Here is a 26,073-nt window from a genome sequence, read left to right on the forward strand (position 1 = left end):
CACACACACACAGGCCCTGAGGCACGCACCAAGTATAGTTGATGCATGCATGCTCCTTTGCCCACAGGCTCTGCACCCTCCGCCATGGAGTCAGACCACCATGATCCAATACACTTGGAGGAAAAAAAACAACAACAGTGTCTGTTCTGAACTTGTATAGACACTTTTTCCTTATTATCACTCCTTAAAGGACACAACTATCTATATAATTTATGTGTTTTAGGTACTGTAAGTACACTGGTGATGATTTAAGATATAAAGGAAGATATGTATAGGCTATGTGAAAATGGGGGCCATTTTATAGTAGGGATTTGAGCATCTGCAGATTTTGGTACCCATGGTGGGGAGAGGGGCCTGGAGACTGTAATTTACTGCATAGACTTGGGGCTTGGAGATCTAGTATAGACTACAGGAAAGGCTATGGGAGATTAAGTCCAACACCTAGTAAATGAGATTTAAACTCAGAACACATTCCCAAACTCTTGCTTGTTCCCATCACAGGCTCTCACTCACGTGATGGGCTGATGTGACTGGGTGGGTTGATGCTGACCTTTCCAGAGAGGGCTTCATAGGGTTCCAAATCAAATACTGAGAAGGAGGCAAAGAATCCCATTTGTTAACAAGTGTAACGTGTTCCCTTCAGCACTCAGAATCAGAATATATATGAGCACAGAACCATATAAAGGAAGCTGAGAATTAGGCATGGTAATACATGCCCATAATCCAAGCCAATTAGAAGTGGAAACAAGAATGTTGTGAAAAGCCAGCCATGGGTAGCTCACACCTGTAATCCTAGCTACTCACGAGGCTGAGATCTGAGGATCATGGTTCAAAGCCAGCCTAGACAGGAAAGTCTATGAGACTCTCATCTCCAATTAACCACCAGAAAAGCAGAAGTGGTGTTGTGGCTCAAGTGGTAGAATACTAGCTTTGAGCTGAAGAGCCCAGGCCCAGAGTTCAAACCCCACAACTGACATAAAAAAAAAAAAAAAAGAAGATTGTGAGTTTGATGCTAGCTGCGGAAAGTTTGGAGCAAACCAAAATAGAGCCAACCTATGCTACATAGTAAGATTCTGTCTCAAAGACCATTCTCCAAAGGAGGAGGAAACAGAATATTTGAAATCAAGACATTGAAGAGATGCAGACCTTAAATGGGTATAGATGCCACTTGATCTCAAAGATCCTCAGATTTTGTACCAATAGTGACCTCTAATAAACCCTTTCTTCACTGGTGTCTATGATTCCCCTTCACTGGGAAGGGGAAACTGAGATTCTTGAAAAACATCTATTTGCTAGAGCAGCACCAAATTTGTAAAAGGCTTGGGTGGGAGATGGCCCTGTGGAGACTGTCATAATGCCTGACCAACTTGGGACCAACTGTGTGCCTGGTTTCTCTCCTCTAAAGGATCCTCATCTGCCCACCCACTCCTACCAATATTGCTAACAGAGATCAAAGAACCTCTTGAAAGGGTTGGCTCCCACCAGAGATAATTGCTAGATAAATGCACAGGGCTATTATGATGTAATGGGCCTGTGCAGGCAGAGCTCAAGTAGGTAATTGCTCACTTTGGGGAGGGGCAGGAACTCTTCCAGGCCATTGCGGTCCACTAAGTGCGTGCCTTTGCCAAGGTGAAATGCTTCTGTCCCGTGACTTGAAAGTGAGCCATCACTTGCTGTTCCATAAGGCATTTTGGCATTCCTGGGCTATGACATTCCTTTAATCTGTTCATGAGACCTCTGCAGTGGAGTTGCCACAGATTGTGAAGAGTTTGGAAATCACATGGAAGAAGGCAGAATGGGAAGGTAGAGAAGAGACTGTTCTAGAGCCAAGGAAGCAGCTTCAGAGTCACTCCAGAAAGGGCTCTGGGCCTGGCTTCTGGTTCCGGTTGTTTCCTAACACCTCCCATCCCTTGATCAGTTCAAGATGTCGGCCTCAGATTTCTCATAGAAAAAACGAGAAGCTAGTTCCTAGGTTCACATCACCTCTAAAATTCTATGCTTTATTTAAGCCCAAGAAAAAAACTACATGGAGCACTGGTAATGATGGGGATGGATGATTGGGTTGAGTTGATGGATCCATGTTTGGGGTCCAGAAACCCCCTCTACCAAACATCTCTGCCACAGGCCATATTGAGACTCATGTAGAGATTTTCACACAGACAGCAGAAAAACATACTTAAGGGGGCTGGTTATCCTTACCTGGAACTTGATGATAGCCCAGAGGAAAAATTTACAAATAAGGCTGAGGACACAAACACACACAGTACCTGAATTTTAATATCAGAAGATCATTATCCTAAGCTACATCAACAATTTGGTATCCATCCCTGTTGGGGATACCCTGAGCCCTCTCACTTTATTACATGCTTACAGCATTACAGTTTAAAATGCTGGCAACCATGTTCTGTGCAATTAAAAATCAACCAACAAACAAGACTTACTGGGGCCCCTAATACTTAGTTAAGAGTTTTTCTCGGCTGTTCTACACATTTAATTGTTTCACTACACAGTCACCGCTCTGTTCCCCAAAGACTGTTAATCATTCTCCAACTTCAGTCATACTTTAGTGCCATTAGTCACACATGGTGTGGTACTATCGGAACCAATGGCTCAGCAGAATTCCACCCTGAACTTCCAGGTAACTTTAAAAAAAAACAAAACTGAGCAACGTAATATTCTGCCTGGGACTGAGTTGGGGATGTTGAGTGGGTCTTTCCTCACCGGTGGCTTTGAAAACGGAAAGTGAGATGTCAATATCAGATGAACAGATTAGCCTTCATATCAATCTGTGTTGCTTTCTCTATTTTTTCAGCTTTCAAGGGAGGGGGGCGGCATCTGAGCTTAAGAGACATTCTCTACCAGTCAGAATCATGGAGAGAGAGAAAAACTATTTTCACACATCTCTTCAAACTCACTCTTAGTTTCATCTACACATTCATATGAGAGCGCTTAGCAAAGAGATTTGTAATCAGGCTTGAGGTTTGACTGGTGAGAAAAATGCTATCCCTTTGCTAGGCAGCAAATGAGGCACCTTGGGTATGGGGGCTCTACCTCAAATCCAGTAGAAGGATATGGATGTTCTACTTCAAAAATTATGAATATCTCTGGCTTCCACATTCCAGTCTAAGCCACCATCTCTTTGGGGTTTTGAGTGGATAACTGGAATAGTCTCCAATGGCTCCAAGTGATCATCCGTATGACTCCAGCCAATTCATCTTCCACTCTATAGCCCGAATGCTCTTTGCAAAATTCAATGTATATAATGGCACCCCTGGCGAAATGTTGATCCTTCTATGTAGGACAAAACCTGCACCCTTTGCCACAGACTACACAACCTTCACTTTTCCATCACTTAAAATGACTTACTAGTAATTCTCTCCACCCCCCCCCCCACCCCAGGAACATTTGGCAATATCTAGATTCATTTCTGATTGTCCCAAAACAGGAGTAAGGGGTATACTACTGGAATCCGATGGGCAGAGGACAAGTGTGCTGTTATATATTCTACGTTACAAAGGACTGTTCCCAACAACAAAGACTGATCTGTCTCCAAATGCCTATAATGCCTAGGTTGAACATCTCTGGCTTCAATTCACTTCCGCAGAGTTTACAGGACCACTTCTAGAGCAGCTTCCCGTCTCCATGTCCTTCATGTTGCCAGCTGTGCCCTGCAGCCATTTGCTCTCTGTTCTTCACATACCTTCTGTAAACCCCTGTGTGGGGGTTCAGATGCACGCCTAGCTGTCTCAGCACTTCCCACTTAGTGGAGGCTCAAGAAATAAATACTCAAGCAAAGAAGGACAGGAAGGAAGGACAGAGGTGAGAAAAAAGGGCACTCAGGGTTAAAGAGTATTCCTATTCATGCAGTCTTTCTTTCCCTTTTCCCCTTCTGTCCTGGGACTTGGATTCTGGGTCTGGGTGCTGTCCTGTAGCTTTTTTGCTCAAGGCTGGTGTTTTGCCACTTGAGCCACAGCTTTTGTGCTAGTTCATTGGAGATAAGCATCTCACAGACTTTCCTATCTAGGTTGGCTTTGAACTATGATCCTCAGATCTGAGCCTTCTGAGTTGCTATGATTACATGTGTGAGCCACCAGCTCCTGGCTAACTGTTCTACTCTTTCAGAGCCTCTGTTGATAATGATGTTCCTATGGAAAATGTACCATCTAGCTAGGCCAGTTTCACTAATAATGTTTTTTGTAAGAGAATCAGCTCAGTGCACTTTGGAAACTTATAAGTCTTCAGGGCAAATATTGGAGTACTGGTATGAAGATGTCCAGAATTAACTTTGCTTCTTGTTTTTCAAGCAAGTCCACTTGAAAGAAAGCTCATGTCTGTTTTTAGCCCCGGCCTCCTGAACAGTACCTAACACATGGGTGATAGGTTTCTCAGAAGTGTTAATTAATGAGCAACTATATGCCAGAAGAACACACTTTAACTCTGCAGGAGCAGACTGGGTACTACATCACATCCACTTCTCTGGCAGACAGCACCCAGTCTGGGCTCTTGCTGCTTTTATTGGTAACCCTTCCACTAGCATTGCCAGTAAAAGTCTCACCTCTGAACAACAATTTTATCCTGGCCAGTATTTCAGGCTGTCTGAGAAAGGAAGTCCAGTTTGCCTTCCTGTTTTCCTAATGCCCCCAATTTCTGGTTCTCACACAAAGATGTAGGCATTTGTATTATTTGGCTACTTTGATGGCTAGCTAACACTCAAAAGTAGTTTCTCCCATTATCCCCCCCAACTGCTTCCTCCCCACTCAGGACTTTCAGGGAGCTGTGGGAATCGGCTGGAGGTTGTGAGCTTTCTGTGATACACTCCTTCCTGGGAAGATTGCCTACATTTTACTCTAAGCCCCAGAGATTAATGTTATCTTATTAGCAACACAAAATGGGAAAGACTGAGCTCTTTCAGTTTAATCTGCTTAGTTTCTGAGGCTGTACAAAGCTTCTCCAAAGAATGTGCAGAGCTTTTGTTAGTACCAAAAAAAATATCTCAAAGCTCAACATATTATTTGGCACAGACTGGTCTATCTAATTTAGATTGTGGAAACCCACTGATTAAGTCTCAGGTCTGTTGACTTTTTTCCCCCATTCAGTCTACAAATATCACTGTTAGTTAGAACTCTCAATGCTATAAAACTTATTATTAACAAATCCCACATTTCTCTCTCTCAAACATAACACACACACACATACACACACACACACACACACACACACACACACACACACACACACAATCCTGGTTTAAAAGAAATTCTCACCAGCACCATCTAGTGGTATTTCAAGTATTCTAGCATTCTTAAAAATTACTGCAGACTCTCAGTAATTGATATTCAGCCTGTTTCAAGATCTCGTTTTGGTTGAAACATAAAAATCTGGCTGAACACAGCTATTAGCTTGGAAAGGAAGTTGCTATTGGTAAGGGGTGGGGGGGGGGGAGTAGGCTGGTCCTGGGGCTTGAATTCAGGGCCTTCTGGCTTTTTTTTTTTTTTGCCAGTCCTGAGGTTTGGACCCAGGACCTGAGCACTGTCCCTGAGCTTCTTTTTGCTCAAGGCCAGCACTCTACCACTTGAGCCCTAGCACCGCTTCTGGCTTTTTCTGTGTATGTGGTTCTGAGGAATCTGTGAAAACCAAGTGAAAGGTGTAGGGGAACCCCCTTTATGAGTCCCTAGAAAGACCACTCAGTTTAGGGGAAATTCTAGGAAGAGAAAGATTTAAGGCTAATTAACACCAGTCACACCCAGAACCAAGAATTGTATTGCTTTGATTGCTTTGTTTACTGAAGTTTACTGGAATTGTAATCACTAACAGCAATTCTGCTTCTCTGTGTCTGCTTGCTTGCCTTGCCTAACTTGCCAGTCCACATGCGTGTGGTGCATGTGATATCTGCCTTTAAAAGCCCAGCCCTATTTGGCCCTGGCACTGTTTGTCACCATCCCAGTGGTGGCGAGCAGACGCTATGCACAGCTAAATAAAGACTCCTAGCCCAACTGACTGAGTGCTGGTGACTACTGTTATGGGTTCGAGGCCCACCTGGGTATCCGGTATACAACAGAATCAAGCCCAGGGCTTCATCATACATGCTAGGTAAGCACTCTAGCACTAAGTCACATTCCCAGCTCTGACTTCTGGCTTTTTCTGAGAAGTTTATTGGAGATAAGAGTCTCACAGACTTTTCAGCTCAGGCTGGCTTTGAGCCATAATCCTTAGATCTCAGCCTTCTGAGTAGCTAGGATTATAGAAATGAGCCCCTAGCACCTGGATGAAGGAATATCTTAATACCCATGTTTCCAGTGATTGTGGATATTCTTCTTTGATACTAAAGCAAAACTTAACAGGTTCTAGTTTCATACAGTTTAGTTGGGATATAGAATTGGAAACCATATCCATGAGGTTTTTACACTGTATTATACATGTTTAAAAATCTACTGATGTATCTTGAAGTGTAAATTGTATGTGTGTGTATGTGCGTGCATGTATGCATATGTGGGCACCAGTACTGAGGCTTGAACTCATGGCCTTACACTCTTGCTCATTTTTTTTTTTTTTTGGCTCAAGGTTGGAGCTCTACTCCACTTCTGGCTTTCTGCCAGTTACTTGGAAATAAGAGTCTCTTAGATTTGTCTGTCTGGGCTGGCTTTGAATTGAGAACCTAAAATCTCAGCCTCCCGTGTAGCTACAATTACAGGCATGAGCCACTGGTGCCTAGCTACTGTGAGTGGATTTTTTAATGCCTGATCTTGTAAGTTCATTCGTTATTTTGGGAAAATATTGGTTTATTGATTAACACAGATCTCCCAAATATTATCATATGACATCAGTAAAATCACACTCATTAATATGGCTAGCAGTCTCATCAAAACATTCTTTAAGTGCCCAGAAACTGTCAAGTTAATGACACTTAAGTTTTCCAAAATTCCAATTTTTACTTGAAAGCTTGAATTTGATCACTGGCAGCAAATATAATGGTTTTCCTTGGAGTGGAGGCTTAGCTGTCATTTTCAAGAAAAGACCTGTCAGATTCTCAAGCCTGAATAACTACAGTTTGATTGGTCATCATTCTCTCAAGTAAAACATTCTATGAAAAACAAATAGCTAATTCAGCTTGCAAGTCCATCAGCCTATGTGCTATCCCTCCATAAAATGCTACAAAGCCCAAGTACTTGATATGACCTTCACATTTTGTCACACAGAATCATAAAAGTATGTACTGTTGGGCTGGGGATATGGCCTAGTGGCAAGAATGCTTGCCTCATATACATGAAGCCCTGGGTTCGATTCCCCAGCACCACATATATAGAAAACAGCCAGAAGTGGCGCTGTGGCTCAAGTGGCAGAGTGCTAGCCTTCAGCAAAAAGAAGCCAGGGACAGTGCTCAGGCCCTGAGTCCAAGCCCAGGACTGGCAAAAAAAAAAAAAAAGTATGTACTGTTCTCATGGGTCAAAATGGAATTACTTAATAATATTACTATGCAATTTCTGTTATATCAAGAATATTCATCAGCGGAGTTGGCATCCCTAGTGCCTGTAGAATCTGGTGGTGAGAATATAGGGAGAGCTGTCTGACAAGGTGAGTGGCATGTCCTCTGCTAAATTGCCAGAGTTTTACCTACAATGTCAACAAAGGGGAAAAGGCAAATGACTGTTGAGTGTGCTGGGGAAAATGGTTTGGGCTTCAGAAATGGTGGACCAGACTTTGCAAACTGTTACTCTCCTGAGACAAACCTCCCAAGATGAACTGAATGCATGAGCAAGGGGGGAGGGCAGTTCCATGGTGACTTTAGTATTCTTGGCTCAGAGAGGTGGATCCAAGGAAAGGATTTCTCATGCTTGAAATCAATCTCCTAAAGGCTTCCTGCACATGTTGTTTGCCAATGCCTATTTGTGATTCCTCATAGACTCTCCTCAAAGGCACATTATTTCCTCATGCTAGGGCAGACCACATGACCCAAACGGGATCTAGCTAGCAGTACCTGCTGTTTTCTATCTATGAAAATTGTTTTTTCTTTCCGTTATTGCCTGACCCTAATGCTTATAATAAAGAACAGGCATTCAGAACAAACTACCCAAGGTATGCAAGAAAAGCAAGCTGACAGGAAATTTTTAAAAATCCCCTTTATATGGGTGTCTTTTGATATTTTAGACACTCATCACCATCAGCACCTGGGAACTACTTCACACTTTGTTATCTTTCAAATCTTTTAGGTCTCAACTTAGACATCACTATATCACCCATTTGCCATGTTTTTCTCCCTTCCTCCCTTTCTTTCTGCCTATAATGCTATAGAAATAGATGTAAAGATGTGAAGATACAGATATATTTATAGCCTCTCATAGGATCTTGCCTTTCTTGATTTCCCCCCGCTTGATGGGAACCTCCAAAAAAAGCAGGACTCAATTTCCATCTCCTTCACTCCCTGGGGTTTCAGAATAAAACTAGGACTTGTTTATAAGCTTTAGCTCCTAGTGCATTTTTCAGGTGGGGCATTGCCTCTCCACACCCCACAGTTCTTTCTGCATCTTACTGTCTAAGACTGCCTCATTTATTCACCTGTCTGGCCCCAAAGAGAATCAGAATTGCCAGGCACATTTCATCCCAAAGCGAAGTAAATATTTATCAGAGGACCACAAGGCTGAGTCTTTTCAGGTTGCATAAAGCAAAGCAAAACAAGCAAAACCCCAAACACCACTATGGGAAGCCTATGTTTAACGGGTATCTCTCACTATGGACCTCAGAACTTCATTTCATTTGCAGGTGTCCTTTGATTTATGTTAAACCTCATTGCATCCCATGGGGGTTGTCATCTACTAAAGGGCAGATACTGGTTTGTTTCCTTCCTTCCTTCCTTCCTTCCTTCCTTCCTTCCTTCGTTCCTTCCTTCCTTCCTTCTTTCCTTCCTTCCTTCCTTCCTTCCTTCCTTCCTTCTTTCCTTCCTTCCTTCCTTCCTTCCTTCCTTCCTTCCTTCCTTCCTTCCTTCCTTCCTTCCTTCCTTCCTTCCTTCCTTCTCTTTTTTTTTCTTTTGTTTGAGACAGGGTCTCACTATATAACCCAGGCTGGCTTCTAACCCAAGACCCTTCTGCCTCATCTTCCCAAGGGCTGTGATTATAGACATGTACCAACATACCTGCTTCCTTTTTTTCCTTTGTCCTCATGCCCAGCTCTCCCTCACCTGTTCCCCACTAAAAATTCTACCACATAATTTGGTGACTGCTCAGATACCTGGTTTGTAGCAGAACATATGATTATTAATAATAATAATAATAATATCTCAAACAGAGGACCACCATTCTGGGAAAACCAAACCTAGAAAGTAGAAGCATGTAGTTTTGGGCTGGGGAAGGACTAGAGCAGGGAAACTTGTGATAGGGGTTGGGAAGATAGGCTGGAACCAGACAAAGTAGGACTCTCCAAAGGCTGATCTTCAGCTCTATCCTCCCCTTTCCCCATCATGAAGAAGTACCCAGTGTCTACCACTGGGACTGCACAACATGGCCTCCTGATTGATGGCAGTCTGTGACCTGTGTTGAGAGGAAGAGCCAAGCCAAGCAGCAGATACCCACCCTCCATTACACCCCATCTCCTTGTGCCAAAACACGCTTTCCAACTTGAGCTGGTTGGACTAGATGGGGTGGGGACTGGAGGGTTCAGAGGATTAGGACACCAGCCTGGGCCTTGAATGAAACACATTCCATAGTCAGGTAAACAGGGTGTGGTGAAGGTAGGCCAGCCCAGGTTCTTTCATAAAGGGGTGTGTGCTTAGTCTGTGTTAAGAGCTTCCAGGACATGACATTTATATCCAGCTCTGCTCTCTAGGAGACTCATACAGCACTTCCTCTTCCAGAACTTTCTCTGCTCACATTCTACTCACAGTTTGTAGGTGATGAATCTTTCCAGCACCATCTCTCCACTGGTGAATGAAGGGGTACAGGGAACTTCCTTTAGGATGAGGAGTATGGCCCTCACCTAGGGCCCAATTCTACTTTCCAAGAGTTCTACAAATACTTGCTTTATTGCTGAGGACAGAGGTTGGCGTTGAAGTGGCTGGGGCAAGCATCCCCAACTACTTTCAACTACTTTGCCATTCTTTTGGTGACTCTAAAAACTTTCCTGTACTCCTATATTTCCTATATTCTTATATTCATTGTTTAAAAGTTGTAGTAATTCCAAGAGTGTTTTAAAATCGTAACTTTCCACCAAGATAACTGACTTAGCTTTCCCTTAGTTTTTGTCTTATGTCTAGCAAGTGTGTATTTTTTAAGACTTTTAAAAAAAAATTGGCTTAGGTTTTTTGTTTTGTTTTGGGGACAGCATCTCCCTGTATGGTCCAAGCTGGCCTCAATATGTGGTCTTCTTATCTTAGCCTCCTGAGTGCTGTGATTCTGTGCATGTCCCATCACACTTGGCTTTTGTCTTTGAAGATTTTTGTATCCTGTCTTTTGACATTCCATAAACAGTTACGCACTTCTCCAAATATTCCTTAATAATCTAACTTTATTGTTCATATATCTCATATGACAGATAAAAGATAAGAACCTAAGGTGAAAATAATGATGTAGTAACTTCCAAGCTCATGTGGAATTTAACTACTGAGTTTCCGGGGGGGGGGGGGGGGGAACCTAAGGTGAGTTAGCACAAGAATTTACTTTTTTTTTTTCTCAGTAAAGCAAAATTTACTTCTGCAGAAGGGTGCACCATCAGCCCAAAAATCTGACAAGCAAATACAAAGAGCAGGCAGCCCATCACCCTATTTGGCCCTAACCCAGCAGGCCCCGCCCCTTTGAGTTCACTTTTCTTTTTTTTTTTTTTGCCAGTCAGTCCTAGGCTGTGAACTCAGGGCCTGAGCACTGTCCCTGGCTTCTTTATTGCTCAAGGCTAGCACTCTGCCACTTGAGCCACAGCACCACTTCTGGCCATTTTCTGTATATGTGGTGCTAAGGAATCAAACCCAGGGCCTCATGCATACGAGGCAAGCACTCTTGCCACTAGGCCATATTCCCAGCCCCAGGAGTTCACTTTTAAAAGGAAGAAGTGTGTTGCTTGATTCCATCACTTGTGCCTTTATACCCTTCCACTGTTTAGGGCTTACCCAGGGGCCCTTGCACTGAAGTTTTCCATGAAGCCCCACCAGTCCACAATGCTCCCAGGGGACCCCCATGGCATTGACAACAATATTTTTTGTTTTTGTTTTTGTTGCCAGTCCTGGGGCGTGGACTCAGGGCCTGAGCACTGTCCCTGGCTTCTTTTTGCTCAAGGCTAGCACTCTGCTAGAGCCACAGCGCCTTTTCTATGTATGTGGTACTGAGGATTCAAACCCAGGGCTTCATGTATATGAGGCAAGCACACTTGCCACAAGGCCATATTCCCAGCCCCTATCCTAGTCTTTCTCCAACACAAAAGCATGGGAAGTGGGAGCACAAAGGCTGCTTTGTGACAAGCTTGCTCCATCCGGAAGCAGATGTGGAGTTTAACTTGGTTACCCAAAGTCACAGAACTGACAAATGTCATTGAGCAAATCAGAGCCAGAGCTGAAGACACAGCTCAATGCTAGAGCATCCGAGTTCAAACCCTAGAACTGAAAGGGGGGGGGGGGCAGGTATAAGAACTACAAGGAACACTTTATGGCTGATAAATCTCAGCTCTGTCTACAGCAACATTTGTGCTTTTCTTTCTCACCCCATCTGCATCTTTACCTTGAGTGCCACCATGGATAATGGTAGGGACTAGGAGACAACACACACTTCTAATTCTCAAAAGTTGAATGACTTGGCCTATGCCATGACCTCGCCTGTGGGAGGTCAGCTGATGGGGCAAACACGGTCATATGTACAGGTTGCTCAGCATATCTTCCCCAAACTCCTCGGAGGCTTCTCACCCATTGCCTCATTCCTGTAGCACCCCTCTCTCCCTGTATTTTCTTCCCTAGAAAAATCCTCCAGGAACAGCTCAGGTACACGACATCTGGTTTAATGGGGGGAAAAAAAGGGAGGAAAAAAATACCCCAAATTTACAAAGGACTATGGCAAGCAGGAGTAATCATTGCAAGTTTTATTCAAGTCTCTGTGTATTCTGGTGTTGAGACCAGGGCTGAGATCAGCATTACACTGTAATACAATAAGAGGTTTAGCCATTGAACCAAGCCTGCTTGGCATCCCTAGTTAATGATTTACAGTACCTTGAAAGGAAAGGGGGAAAAAGGCAAAGAAAACGCCAAAGGAAAGAACCTGGTAAGTTTCTTTCAGAACCTTTCCATCTTTAAATATTGACAACATACAATAACTTAAATCCCAAAGCAAATGGGAGTCTGAGAACACAGGTGGACACACAGAGAAGACATTGGCACAGACAAAGTGTAGCTGAAAACCAGGAGCTAGCAGAGGAATAAAACAAACACATATGTGGACTTTCACTTTATCTAGACCTAAGGCCCTAAGAACTAAATGAAACTCATCTCTAATTCCTTTCCTTAAAAGTCCTCTGAAAGACCAGTCTTAGACTGCTGTGTGTGTGTGTGTGTGTGAGTGTGTGTGTGTGTGTGTAGTTGTGGGGGCTTGTGCAGTATGAGGAATGAAGGGGTGCAGAGGTGGTTAGGGAGTTCAACACCTCCCTCACTTGCTACAGCTGCAAGGGCACGTGACAATGTGACAGAGGCAAAGCATGATTTTCCAAGGAGACGTGAGCCACAAAGAGGCTTCCAAGGTGAAGAGACTGTGAGAAAGTGGGGCAAGGCTGGACTGAGGAGTGCTAATGGATGACTGTGGGTGGAACACAGACAGTTCTGGAGCCTGCAGCGGGGCTGGAAGGAGAACTACAGAATTACTGTGGTCAGCCCTGAGGCACGAATCCCTGAAGAACCAAGAAGAGGGAATGGTGGAAAAAGCAGACAGCAGCCGAGAGGAAGTTGTGAACTTCGGAGGGGCTGCAAGTCCAGTCCCATAGGCAGATGACAGGAGAGCCAAAGGAAACAACCGCTGCAGAGTGATCACAAAGCCTCGGTGGGCCTAAGCTGGGTCAATTAATCCAGAAACTTGCTCAGAGGAAAGTCAACTTCAGAACCAAGCAAATCATCACTCACTTCCCAGCTGCGTGACTCTAATAAATGATAGAACTACCTGAACCTGTTCACATATCCTTAAGAGGTAGAGAATACCCAACTGTTGATTCTCCTAACTTATTGAGTACTCCCTCCTATCTAGGCCACGATTACGCCACACTTCACCAACAGCAGTAAAGCAGAGAGCAGTAGGGGGCGTGGCTTGTGGAACTAGAGGTAGAATAAACAATATAAGACAATGGTGGGTAATAGTGGTAGTGAAAATGATACTCATGGAGATGTTTAAAAGGCTCACTGTGCAGACCCTGGGCTAGAGAGCACTGTGCTCAATGCTGGGCAGGATGGAGAGAATCCTCCATTCTCTTCAGTCCCTTCTGAGATCTGGGGGAGAGAATGACTGAGGTTTATTCAAAGATGTGTCAAGAGTACTTCTGTTATTATTTTGAGACAGTTTCTTAATGTTATATAGGCTAACCTCAAACTTGTGACACGCCTGCCTCAGCCTCCCAAGTGCTAGGATTACAGCTATATGCCCCCAAGTCCAAGGTTAAAGGATCTATAGGACCCTTTCCACAGTCATTGTTTCCCTTCTCTCCTGAACATATTATGTAGCCAGAAAGTGGCTTTTCAAGGTTTCAGAAAGCCTAAAAGGCAGCCAGAGAACACCCAAGAAAAATGGCATGCCTAAAGTTAGAAACTAGGTGATCCACTTCAATACACTCTTATATCAATATTTCCCAGAGAGATACCTTCCTCATTGAGGAATAGGGGGAAGGCAATAACAACAAACAAAAATACAAAAATCTCTCTCCTAACAATCTAAGCCTGTTCACAGACATAGGGGAAAGCAGGGCCTGGGCTAGGGAGAGATGAGTAAAGCCCTTACCTTGGATATAAAATTGAAAGAGGCATCAGAAACATACACAATCAAGGGACAAACCTTATTTCAATACAGTATTTTTTTTTTTTTTGCCAGTCCTGGGACTTGAACTCGAGCTTGAGCACTGTCCCTGGTTTCCTTTTGCTCAAGGCTAGCACTCTACCACTTGAACCACAGCGCCACTTTCGGCTTTTTCTGTCTGTGGTGCTGAGGAATCAAACCCAGGGCTTCATGCATGCTAGGCAAGCACTCTATCGCTAAGCCACCTTCCCAGCCCTCAATACAGTATTTTTTTTAAAAGAATCCAAATAAATAATCCAAATTCATGACAGAGTAGTAAAACTAAGTCAACTCAGGCTGTGGACTTTAGGAATATGGGAAATGTGACTTCTGAAACCCAGCCTTGGACTTCAGCAAGAGCAAAGCAAGTGGCACCAAATCTACCAGAACTTGCCAGAACACCTCATTCTGTGATGGGTATCTCATGTGTCCCAGTAGAAAAGTTGTCATTAAACTGATGAGATTTTACTCCAATAATCTATCCTGATGCACAGTCAGGCCTGCCAATCAGTCCACAGGAGAGTAGGTCAGACGAGTCAGTAGGGAAACAAAGTTGTGGGAAATCTCCCAGCTCTGGTAACCAGCAGGGTCTTTTCTTCTCTTTCCAGCTCAATGCCAGAAACAGGTTCAGCATAGGAACTGCGGGGAGGCACAGGCAGGAAGAATCAGGAAGGACCAGTTTTACAAGCTAGAGCTCAGGAAGAAAATTCTGAAGAGCCAGCAACGGGGCTCCCTATGTCACCTAAGGGAATGCATGGCTCACTCCACATGGAAATGGACCAAGGAGGGGGAAGGGGCCCATCAGGATGGACAGGAAATACTTATAAATTTCTGAGTATGAAAAAGCCAATGAGACTTGTTTGACCTGCAGGGCCAACCAGAAGCCAGAGCTGGGTCAGGCTTGTTAGGTCTTACTGACCACGAGTTCGGCTCCCAGGTCCTGTCTCCTAACAGCAATGGAAGTGATAAGAACCCAGGCAGTGGGGTCTCCTCAGTTCTCCTTTGGCATGTAAAACTTAGGATCTAGGGAATGCGTTCCCAACCATAACCCTATCAGTCATTCTCAGGTGAAGCCTATGAGGACAAGTGATCATTAAATCAAGCCATTGGAAAAGGCATAAATCTGTTTCTGACCTACAACCACACATACATTTACATACTTTCTCCAAGGGAAACCACCTAGAAAGGTGAGGCATGTCAGTGCTGGACTAAGGGCTCCAGGACCAGGTATCTGAAATGGGGAAGTCTTGCTCTGTTGACCAGGCTGTCCCCAAACTCCTGGGCTCAAGGGGTCTTCCTGCCTCAGCCTCCTGAAATAGCTCGGTTTGTTTCTAGGTGCATGCCATTGTACCTGGCTAGGATCAGATATTTTACAGGAGCTTATATTTTAAAGTTAGAAGGAGTTTGAAGGTAGCATGGCTTCTGAGGCTGGGGGGAGGGGGATGGATTTAAAAATATTACTAGTAGTAAGTGGGCAGCTCAGGTCACCAGGTCCTTGTGCCTCATTAACTAGGACCACGATCTGGCTGAACCCTCTGGGTAAGACTGACATTAAACAAACAGTGGTTTCTGTTTTCCCTTCCCCGAGCACTTTGTTTTTCCTTCCCTGAGTACTTTCAGAGGCAAGGAGTGTTTCCATCCTACCTGCCAGCCACTTTCCTCACACACCTGACTCAAAAGGCACAGGCTCAAATAAACACAAGGAGACAAAGGGCTCCTGAATGGATGGCTATTTCAACCCTGAGGTGTTCCTGTCAAAGCCATCCAACCTTCAATACTCGCTCATCTCTGCTGCAGAAAAATGAGCTTGGCAGTGGTAGAGTTCTTGCCTGGCATGTACAAGCCTCAAACACCACACAAAAAGGTGAGCTCAATGAGTTAATTCTCAGGAGTTATGTCCTTCCCATGGGAGGAGAAGGAAGCTTTCATACGGGTCTGTAAAGGCAAAATTATTGGACAAAAAGTCAGATTTAGAGGTCCTGGCATTGTTCTAGGGGCATTATGTCATGTCTCTGTGCAACAATGGCCTGAAGGAAAAGGGGCTTTGTGAGGAGCCACACACATGACACAGGATGCCCCATGGTCAACAGGACCCTTTCCCAAAGATTCTTTCATGAATTGGCCTGATTTCACGTGCTTATCAAATCTGACCCTGGTGATGACCCTAAGAAAGCAGAGGCTGCAAACGGTCACTCTGATGCTGCCACCAACCCATCTCCCATTTCCTCCTGTGTTGTAAGAGACAAAGGGTAAGGATGGCTGGCCTGCCAGGCTAAGTGGAGGAATTTGGAAAGGATGCTTGTCATGAGAGGTGCTATATAACATGGTCAGAGGCATGTGCCTCACCATGTTGCCTGGTGCTATTAGTCATCGCTTCAAATGACTTCTTTCCAGAGGCTAAAGGATGAAACAAGGCAAGATCACCCGAGGCAAAAGCAGGGAGAATCACAGTGTCAGCTTCAATACATTGCAACTGCAGAGAGGGAGGAAACTTCCTCTTGGGGCTGGCAGGAAGCCACAGGGCCTCACTGACCTTCTCTGATACATACTCAAGAGAAGGGAAACATGAGGATGGCTTTTAAAGGAATGAAATCTGAGAGGGGCTAAGAGATGAGCCAAAGGTCACACAATAAAGCCAAATGGGGAAATAGCCAAGTTGTTCAGTTTCAGAGCCAAGTGGCCTGACTAGGCCATCAGTCCAAACAGCCCTTGAACTTCTCTTCACTCGCATCTTCATCTGTAAGCATTCTCTCACCTGTACCAGCTAGGGTATCAAATGCAGAAGAAAAATGATGTCATTCTGTACAGGTCAGGAGGAAAAGTTAGCCCTTATTCTAAATAGTCCACATGTGTGCTATTATCAGTATGACTAATAGACCATTGCGATGCCAAAGGATGCCAAGTTAAAAGCATCCACCAGAGCCTCTTAGAAATAGTATAAGAAAAGTGAGGCATCTACTCAGCTACCAACCGCAGCATGGCTCTCCAAGAGGATAAAGAAAATGAGCAAGTTTAGACAAAGCAGTAAGGAGCTGAAGGATGCAGAGATGGGGCAGGGAGCTATACCTGTTCCTATCACCAGCCTCCATGGAGTGACCACCTACTAAGAGCAGGACCTTCCTTGAGGAAAGGGAAGCTGGCAACTGCTGCAGCTCAGGTGGCTTTGTGCACAACCCAGGGCCTGCTCTTGGCCATGACCACAGAGCAGGGGAACCTGAGTGGACACAAAACCACTCAAATGGCTATTTTCTTGATCTTTATCCTATTTTCACACCAGAGTGTGGCTGATACAGGCCCATCAGGCTTGGAGAAACTGAGAGATGGTAACTCCAACTTTGTGCACGCTCACAGCAGCATCTTTAGAACAATCCTGCTTTTGCTTCTTTGGTACAGTGATTTTTTTAGCTAAGACCTGACCTTCTTTGTCTTTCTCCTGGGTAGATGAGCGAGGAATGTGTTTAACCTCTCACCTAGCTGTCAAGCAGTTTCCACAATAGATACTATGCTACACCTTACTGAGAAGGATGCCTACAACCTAACAAAATGGTAAAAAGTACAAACCAAGCAAAGAAAAAAAAGTTCTGCCTTGTGCCAGACAAGTCTAAAGTCAGCAGAGCTCTATTTCTATTAGTGTAGACAGACTATGTTGTGGGCTGAAGTCTACTTCAGAACCACTTAGGGGTCCACAGGCACACAGATGTGTTCCTATTTCAGGGACAGGGGTTCTGAAGGGCCCAAATATGGTCCCTTCTCCCCATCAAGTAAGAACCCTTACTGGGTTGGCTGGAATTGCTGACCAGGTTCAGATTTTCCCCTCCTAGCAGCAGAAACATGGGGGAAAAAGTAATTACTCTCTGACTTCAATGAACCAAGAGAGAAGACAGAATAACAAGACCCCAGGCAACACTACCAGCAACACTTTCCCATGTGAAACCTTGTGAGGCCCTCAAGCCAAAGTCTTAAAATAGGCTCATAAAGCAAAGAATGATATGAAGACCAAAGTCTTCAGTCCTACCTAGGACCAGACTCCTACACAGTTACAGAGAAAAAGAAGTGGCCAATTCATCACCTGTGCCTGCTCCACCTCTATCTCTATCAGGCATCTGGGCAGCAAATGCAAGAAACCTGCGGACTGATCTGCAACAGAATATTCTATGATAAAAAGCAATGGACTAGCACTGAGTCTTGGAAGGGAGAGGAGAAGGAAAAGAGCATGACTGGAGGACTATACCCCCAAACAAGCTGTAATGGACCATGGTTCACATAGAAGACAGAAGCCTCAGAAAAAGCGGACAGTGTAGAAAATGTGTGAGAAAGTATTAGATGAAAAATGAAAATACTCTGTAAAAAAAAAAATGAAAGTATTAGATGAAGTTCAGCATTCAAGCAGGGGAAACAAGTGCCAGATCAATCAGCACTACCCTCTGTTGTCCTTTTTACCGAGCTCAAAGTATACAGCCCAGCACGAAGGCTACCTGTGCACAGACAGAGGCAGCCTTGGTGGCCAGTGCTTTCGACTTCACAGCTATTGAACATTAGTGGCCAATTGAGTACTTATACAGCATCTTGTTACCACATCCATTTCCAAAAAGTACTACTAATGACTCCATTTTACTTCAAGGCCATCTATCATAAACTAGATGGTTCAGCAGAGAAGGAATCCTCACAGTTCCAACTCCCAGTGTCTAGGCCCTATTCCACTGGGCTATTCTGGTGTGCTGTGGAGATGACTCCTATCTGAAGGCCATGGATTCCAGATACCAGTGGGAAGACCAGGGGGAGGCAATAACACAGAAAGATACAACAAGAGACAAATACGGGAACTGACACCAGTGATTAAGTTTCCCAAGAAGCTAGTCCTAGGATGAGCATGTTTGGAGCAGTACCTTGTGTAACCATGTCCTGAGCCCAAGAGGGTAAATAGGGGTCTTGAACAAAGTCTTCCATTGAGTAGTTCCACACAAAGAAATGAAGAAAGAAAGAAAGAAAGAAAGAAAGAAAGAAAGAAAGAAAGAAAGAAAGAAAGAAAGAAGAGAGAGAGAAAGAAAGAGAGAAAGAGAAAGAAAGAAAGAAAGAAAGAAAGAAAGAAAGAAAGAAGAAAGAAAGAAAGAGGAGAGGAATGGAGGGAGGGGGAGGGAAGGGAGGAAGGAAGGAAAGAAAGAAAAAGAGAGAGAGGAAGGAATTAGGAAAAAAGGAAGGAGTCATGAAAGAAGAAAAGGAAAGGAAATGAAAGGGAGGAAGGGAGGGAACGAGGGAAGGAAGGAGAGAGAAAAGAATTGAGAGGAAAGAAAGAAGGAAGGCAGGAAGGAAAGAAGGAAGAAGTTATGAAAGAAGGAAGAAAAGGAAAGGGAGTGAGGAAGGAAGGGAGGGAGGGAAGAAGGAAGAAAGGAAGGAAGGAAGGAAGGAAGGAAGGAAGGAAGGAAGGAAGGAAGGAAGGAAGGAAGGAAGGAAGGAAACTTATTTATTCTCTTCACTGAAACTCGACTGCATTTTTCCCTTCTCCTCCATTTTTACAGAGCCAGTTCTCCATACCACATGTGGGCTCAAGTAAACAGGCAGGGCACCTGCAGGTAGGTTGTGCCAGGTCCATCAACACCTATGCCCCACACTACACATTGCCTTCAGTCTTCCAGCTGGCATGAAAAGGCTTAGGACACGGGACAGATCATATCTCACACCAAACAAGACTCCAATTCACAGTGGTGGGGAGAGTGGAAAAGGAGTGAAATCAATCACAGAACATCCAATACTGGTGGTGTGAGAAGGTGGAATTCAGGGCTAACAAAGGGACCCAAGGATAGCTCTGGCTGAGGAGGAGCAGCAGACAGATTTGGCTGAGTAACTCTGCAAGTCACTCTAAAGGCAAGGAAGACTGGAGGGTGGAGGACATGCATGCACCCCTCCCTCCCACCCACAGCCAGAGCTAGTGGCCACAGCCCCTCCAGTGGACATGGGTAGAAAGGCCCTGAAGGATGGGAGACTCTGTGAAGTGGCCCTGTTTCCATCCCTTCTATCTTCAAAGTGCATTATCAGTGCAAGAAGTAGGGCTGGATGCCAGGGGGCGCAACTCTGAGAAAGGGCTGTGCCAGCCAGCTCCCTCTATCTCCTCTGGCCTCCGTTTTGCCCACCCGTGACCCTTCTCACGCTAAGACCAGAACTCCTGCTGGATCTCATAGGGGGCCGGCTTGTGTGTGTTCAGTTCAGCTCTACACAGGGGCACAGTGCTGTCCTGACTCTGCCCCTCTGCATCCAGGTCCAGAAGCGTCCGTTCAGTGGAGGGCAGAGCCCCCGCCTGGAATGGGAGCAGAGCTGGAAGCCCAGGCCGCTCTTCCACAGTGCTGCTGCTGCTAGCAAAGCACGAGTCCAGGTTGCTAGGTGTCTCTGTGCTAGAGCTGTTGGCTGGGGAGGCGCTGCGGGCATGGCTGGGGGACACAAACCACCAAGGGTCCAGCCGTTGCCGGTTGGCAGAAGGACGTGGCCGAGGCAGAAACTCCAGAGTCTTGGGTCTCTCCAATGTAGAGTCTTGCTGTGTGCTCCAACGCCTTGGGGTTGGTGGAAAGACCACATTGGGGTCAGGGAGACGGGGAAATTCACCTGGGTCTCGGCTGGGACTAGGGGTTTTCAACATTCCTGGTCAAGGAGACAAAAGGAGAAACATTACAGGCCAGATCCACACCACTGCTCCTCCCCCACCCCACCGTATCCCTATGCACTCGAGACAACACGAATTAACAGAGCAACTACTAGGTACCATGCACAGTGCTGGGAAGTACTGGAGATTCAAAAGTGAATTAGAAGGTCTAGCCCCCGTGGGTCTAATAACTGGCCTTACGGCCCAATAGTAGTGACACAGGAGTCACTTCTGTAACAACATAACCTAAGGCAGATATTGACAACTGACAGATAAGACAGATATCGACCCGCAGGCTGGACACTGAGTTTGTAAATGAACTTTTGCAGGAATATACTGTGGATACACACACAGCTGCTTTCTAACAGCAGCAGCACAGCTGAATATTTACAAGAGAAACTGACCCATAAGACCTAATTATTTATCTTCTTCCCCTTTCTCAAACAGTTCGCTGACTTAGGACCGGGAATGCCAGTCCTTCACTGTTCATGCATTTAATCACCGGGCAACAGGTACAGAGCCAAGTAGCAGAAGTCTACAAGTGAGGAATACAGAGTCTCTGTTCCCAAAGACATTACATACCCGAGTTTAATAAACAAATCTATAGGAGGGGAAGGTCAAGTGAATGACAAAAGACAATTGTCACTGGCACTTACATCCCTTCTCCCACAGGACTAGGGACTGCTTTCAACTCTCACTTTGGTTTATGGGGCTAGAAAAGGTGGCAGTCCTAGACTCAGATGGTGTACTCCCCAGAGTCTGTGGTGTCAGATGCACAAGGCAAAAGGGTACACATGGATATCATCTGCCTGATCACCTCACATCTGAAGAGGTGGTGTGTGTCAAGGATGGCTTTGTAGAGCATGGGGAATGAGTGGTGGCTTACTTTATGAGGAAGTTGAGGGTCCAGCTCTGTGGGAAAGCACCCCTTCTAGGCACAGTGCACATTATTTCCTAGTAGCTGCCAGTACCTCTGGAAATAACCAGAAGCTAGATTCCTAAAAGCAATGTCTTACCCGGATCCCAATAGACACAGGTCTGGCTCTTCCTAGAACTTGCCTGTTTTCCTTTCATCTCCAGGGGCAGACAGCCCCTCCCCCACCCCGGCCCCGCTTGGGGTCCAGAACAGGGAGATGTCAGCCAGTCTTGGCTATTTCCCTGAGACATGATCAGACTGTCACACTTGGCTGAACAAGATGAGGAACAAGACTTATATATAGAAGAATGAGGCATCTAACACATTTTGGCTCCCTGGGAGCCATAAAAAGAGAAGAGAAACTCACCTGCCCCAGGGCTGGGGGTCAACCCATTGCTGGAGGGACTCCTGCTGGCTTGGGGCACTGCTGGCTTAAGGGCACCATCAGAAGGAGTCCGTCGGTGACCACTGGGCTGTGTGGGGGCAGTAAGGGTGACATGGGTGGGGGTCAGGGATTGGTTAGGGTCTCGCTTGAAACGCTCCACACGAACATTGACAAGGGGGTTGCGGGTGCACGGGGCCAGGGGTGGGGCCTCGACTGGGCTGACTGGCATTTCATATACCACAATCTCATCACTGTCAGAGCGCAATAGGGAGCGTGTGGAATTGCACTCCGAAACAGAGGACAGAGAGAGCAATGTCAGGGAGGCAGAGGGGTCGCCTAGCAACAGCATGGGTTCTTCTTTCTTGAAGAGCTTTCGGGAAGGAGGGCTGGTGCTCCGACGAGGTCGGCTGGCCCTCTGGAAAAGACCTTCACGCCTTTTCTTCTCTTCCCGAGCTGGTGGCTCAGGCTCTTCTGGGGGAAGCAGCTGGCACTTGCCAGCTTCTAGCAGGTCAAACCCTAGGCCTGTGGCTGCCAGAACAGCCCCACAGCCAAGCAGAGCCACTTCATAGCGGCGGTGGTGGGTCCCACTACGCTTGAGGCTGTTGGTTGGTGTCAGCTGAGGGGTACTGGTGGCCGAGTTGACTGGGGTAGGCTCTTCATGGACTCCATCACTGGAGGGGCCATCCCCATCCTCTCCACGAGGAAATGGGATACAGAGGTAGGACTGGTTGGGTGAATGCTGTAGATGACTCTCTCCACTCTTTGGAGCTTCACTATCCTCATCCTCTGTGAAGAAAAGAGAGGAGGGAAAATGGGAACAAAGCAGCAAGAGTAAGAATCTGGTCCTTTTCTCCCAAACCCAACCAACTCGACTCAGTGTCTGGATGCAAAGTTCCAATAGCCTAATAGGCGGAACATATAATTAGACAATGAACCAACAGGGCTACATCTCTTTCTCCCCCCAACTCAGAATGTGACCAACACAGGAAAATCAATCTGCATTCTGGAGCTCACTTTCCTATTTACAAAAAAGGGAGTATGCTAATCTGCTACTTCTTTCTTAGAGGCATTCCTTTCTTGTATGATATTTAGGATTGAGTCCAGGATCTCATGCATACTAGGCAAGTACTCTATCACTGAGCCACACTCTCCATACTACAGGAACCCCTAATAAAGTACAGTATGAGTTTCTAGAACACTGACTAGAAAACAGTCCTATGTTTTGTACCTTAAAATTAGAAGAGCATTTGGATCTCTAGAATGATAGCCTAGTAACTGAAGAGTGAAAGGATTAGTACACTCTACACAGGAGAAGGCCCATTTACTCCACAGACTAACCACTGTAATGGAAATCTAGAAATAAGAATATTATCTGACAAAGAGAAAGAGAAAAAAGTGAGTGTGTGAGAGAGGGAGACAGGGAAGAAGAGAAAGAGGGGATGAGGGAAAGAAAGAAGTGAGGGAAGTAAGAAAGTTAGAAAGGGGGGGTGTGGGGAGCGAGAACTTGAAAAGAACTTCCTACCATTCAGTAACTGGAGGACAACCCTGGAAGGATACATTATTTTCTCTAACCATCCTCCACTTTGTAACTCCTCAAATTAATATATGAAGAAACAGACTGCGGGGGGGGGGGGGGCGGAGGGGCTCTGATTCAAGGCCTAACTTTTGTATTGCCATAAGGAGATTATTACTGGCCCTTGAGGTAAACTCCAGGTTAAAAAAAAAACAAAACAAACAGATTTAGAAAGATTCAATGAAACATGAAACGAGAAAATAGACTAAGGACAGTTTGGGAGTCAAGTAAAAGATCAAACAAACCCCATAACCTGAGGTGTCCTTCTAGAAGCTTGACCAAAAAGCCCTGGGAGAACAGGGAGAAAAAAGACAAAAGCAATGCTTACCCATCTCCATAAGGCTGGTAAACGCTGGCAGGGCTGGGCTACTCCTTGGGCCCTTCCCCAAGTTTGGGGCACTAGATGACCACTGTTTGTATCCATCGACCAGGGACTTGAGGCTGAAATTGAAGAAAGAGGAGACTGTCACTAAAAACTACTTTTCTTATTCTAGCTATATGTTTGATTAAACCAATCCTATAGGTAACAACTCTCACTAAGATTACTTGCTTCACAAACAGAAGTGCACATGCTCTAGGGGAAGAAAACAGTGGTATAACCCAGCCTCTCACATGCTCCCTGTTGAAAGATGTGGTGGGCCAGATAAGCAAGCAGATAGAAATAATATGGGATGTTCAGCCAGTAGGGATCTTGCATGAGCCATTCTTAAGGAAGAGGCAACAAATTCACAGACATTGAATAAAACAATAAAACAACATTAGTACTGCTAGGCATGGAGCAGCTGAATCAAGAGAAATGGGCTGGGCCACTCCATTCATACAATGTCTCAACTTCTTTCATGCTTCTGTTTGGCATGCTTAAGCAATTTTCAAAGCCATCCACTTAAAAAAAAAAATTCCAAACAACAATTGATCAACAAAGTTGCACCAAACCAGTGTTCTTTGGGACAGACCTATGTGAATAGGACATTATGTTGCACATGGCCCTTGCTTGTCTAGACATGGTTAAAAAGAGGACAGCAGCTTGCTTTCAAATCCCTGCAATCAACTCACTGGGCAAGCCAGTAACTCTCCAAGGATATAGACTGGGTCCTGCACCATCTCCTTACACAAAAGGGTATCAAGAGGCTAGAAAGTCTTAACCTCTTTCCTAGAGGGCAGTAAAAAGGAGCATTGAGAAATCTATGTGCTATGGAGATCCAGGATTATATCAGAGATGGCTCTATTTTCAGTGTTAAAGACATGTTCAATGAAAGCCTACTCTCCAGTGACCCAGGCTACTGAGGGAGACAGAAAGACTAGCTTTCTCCTTGACCTCAAAAACGTTTCAAGTAATGTCAGAAATATCAGTGAATTAAAAATACATCCCAACCTCTGCTAGTTTCAACAAAAACACAGAGCCAAGCTGGGAGAAGGTGGCTCATGCCTGGAATCCTAGCTACTCAGGAGACTGAGATCTGAGGAGTGTGGTTCAAGGCCAGCCCAGGCAGTAAAGTCCATGAGACTCTTATCTCTAATAATTTTCCACTGGAAAACTGGAAGTGGCCCTGAGGCTTAAAGTGGTAGAGCATTGGCATTAAGCAGAAAAAACTTAGGGACAGCATCCAGGCTGAGTTCAAACTGAAAAAAAAAAAATTACAGAGCCAAAGAGAGGCATGCTGCTGGGATCCCCAACTGCCAATTTTCTAACAGCACTTCCAGCTTTAATCCCAGCTCTTCTACTAGATCCAAGTATATCAAAGATTAGCAAAATCAAAAACTACACAAGACTAAAGGACTAAAAGGCTAAAGTTCTTTCCCCCTAAAACTAAGTATGCCAGAAGTATCTCAACAACTGAAGTGGCTAGGAAAGTGACAGATCAACACAAAATGTTTCCCAATGTGCATGGTGGTTGGTAGTGCCCTCAAAAACAAACAAACAAAAAAAATTAAAAAAAAAAAACAAACAACCAGCAAAACCCCCGCTCAGTCCCTAGAGTGATGAGGCTTAATTCTATGGGGTATGAGAGGAAGGAAATGAAATAGTGATTATTACCAACCACAACAGCTGGTGAGTAGAAGTTGGACTCACCCCAAGTGGAAATGTGGAGATTCTGATGGAGTACTTAAGCCATTAGCTTTTTCTCGTTTCTGAGGGGATCTTCAATGAATAAAGAAAATCAGAAATAGGCAGTGAAGGGTGGGGTGGACTTAGCCTCTCCCACATCAAATGCCTAAGACTAGACTTGAGCTATGTGGTCAGTTACCCTCCCCTGGTTCAGTCAGCAAGCCCACACCAGGAAAGATCTCAACAAGACAACTCTGCCTGAGCTTGGTCCCGGCTCTCTCCATCTATGAGACAAATGTTCCTGGACAGTAAGTAATGAAGTTAACTGCAGGGGACCTGCAGATACCCACAGATACCTAAACTGTCTATAGACCAATGTGTAGGTTTCCTATGGATATCTACTGTTGGTTAAAAGGAGAAAGATGAGAATTCACTTACTGTTACAGAATTCAAGACAGTGTTATGCTACTTACGTATTTTTTCCCGGCTAAAAGGCACTTAAGAAGCTTTGACAGTTGGGTGCAGGT

The 26,073-nt window shown here is 45.0% G+C and overlaps 1 protein-coding gene and 1 long non-coding RNA gene across 2 annotated transcripts in view; one reads left to right on the plus strand and one right to left on the minus strand.

Annotated features, from left to right (window-relative positions):
* Positions 1–7,381: 7,381 nt before the first annotated feature.
* LOC125363279 lies at positions 7,382–17,227 on the plus strand. Its single transcript, XR_007213203.1, has 3 exons — positions 7,382–7,423; positions 15,178–15,181; positions 16,925–17,227. It is a non-coding gene; the product is annotated as an uncharacterized LOC125363279 (long non-coding RNA).
* Positions 17,228–19,342: 2,115 nt separating this feature from the next.
* Map3k9 (mitogen-activated protein kinase kinase kinase 9) overlaps positions 19,343–26,073 on the minus strand; it is a 54,519-nt gene continuing 47,788 nt past the window's right edge. Inside the window, exons 9-11 of the mRNA XM_048362365.1 lie at positions 23,828–23,940; positions 21,909–22,712; positions 19,343–20,624 (exon numbers count right to left, since the gene is read on the minus strand). Of these exons, the coding sequence (XP_048218322.1) occupies positions 20,140–20,624; positions 21,909–22,712; positions 23,828–23,940 (1,402 nt within the window). The 3' untranslated portion in view covers positions 19,343–20,139. The remainder of the gene's footprint in view (positions 20,625–21,908; positions 22,713–23,827; positions 23,941–26,073) is intronic.

This window comes from Perognathus longimembris, chromosome 14 (genome assembly GCF_023159225.1).
Source record: "Perognathus longimembris pacificus isolate PPM17 chromosome 14, ASM2315922v1, whole genome shotgun sequence".
Classification (NCBI taxonomy): domain Eukaryota; kingdom Metazoa; phylum Chordata; class Mammalia; order Rodentia; family Heteromyidae; genus Perognathus; species Perognathus longimembris.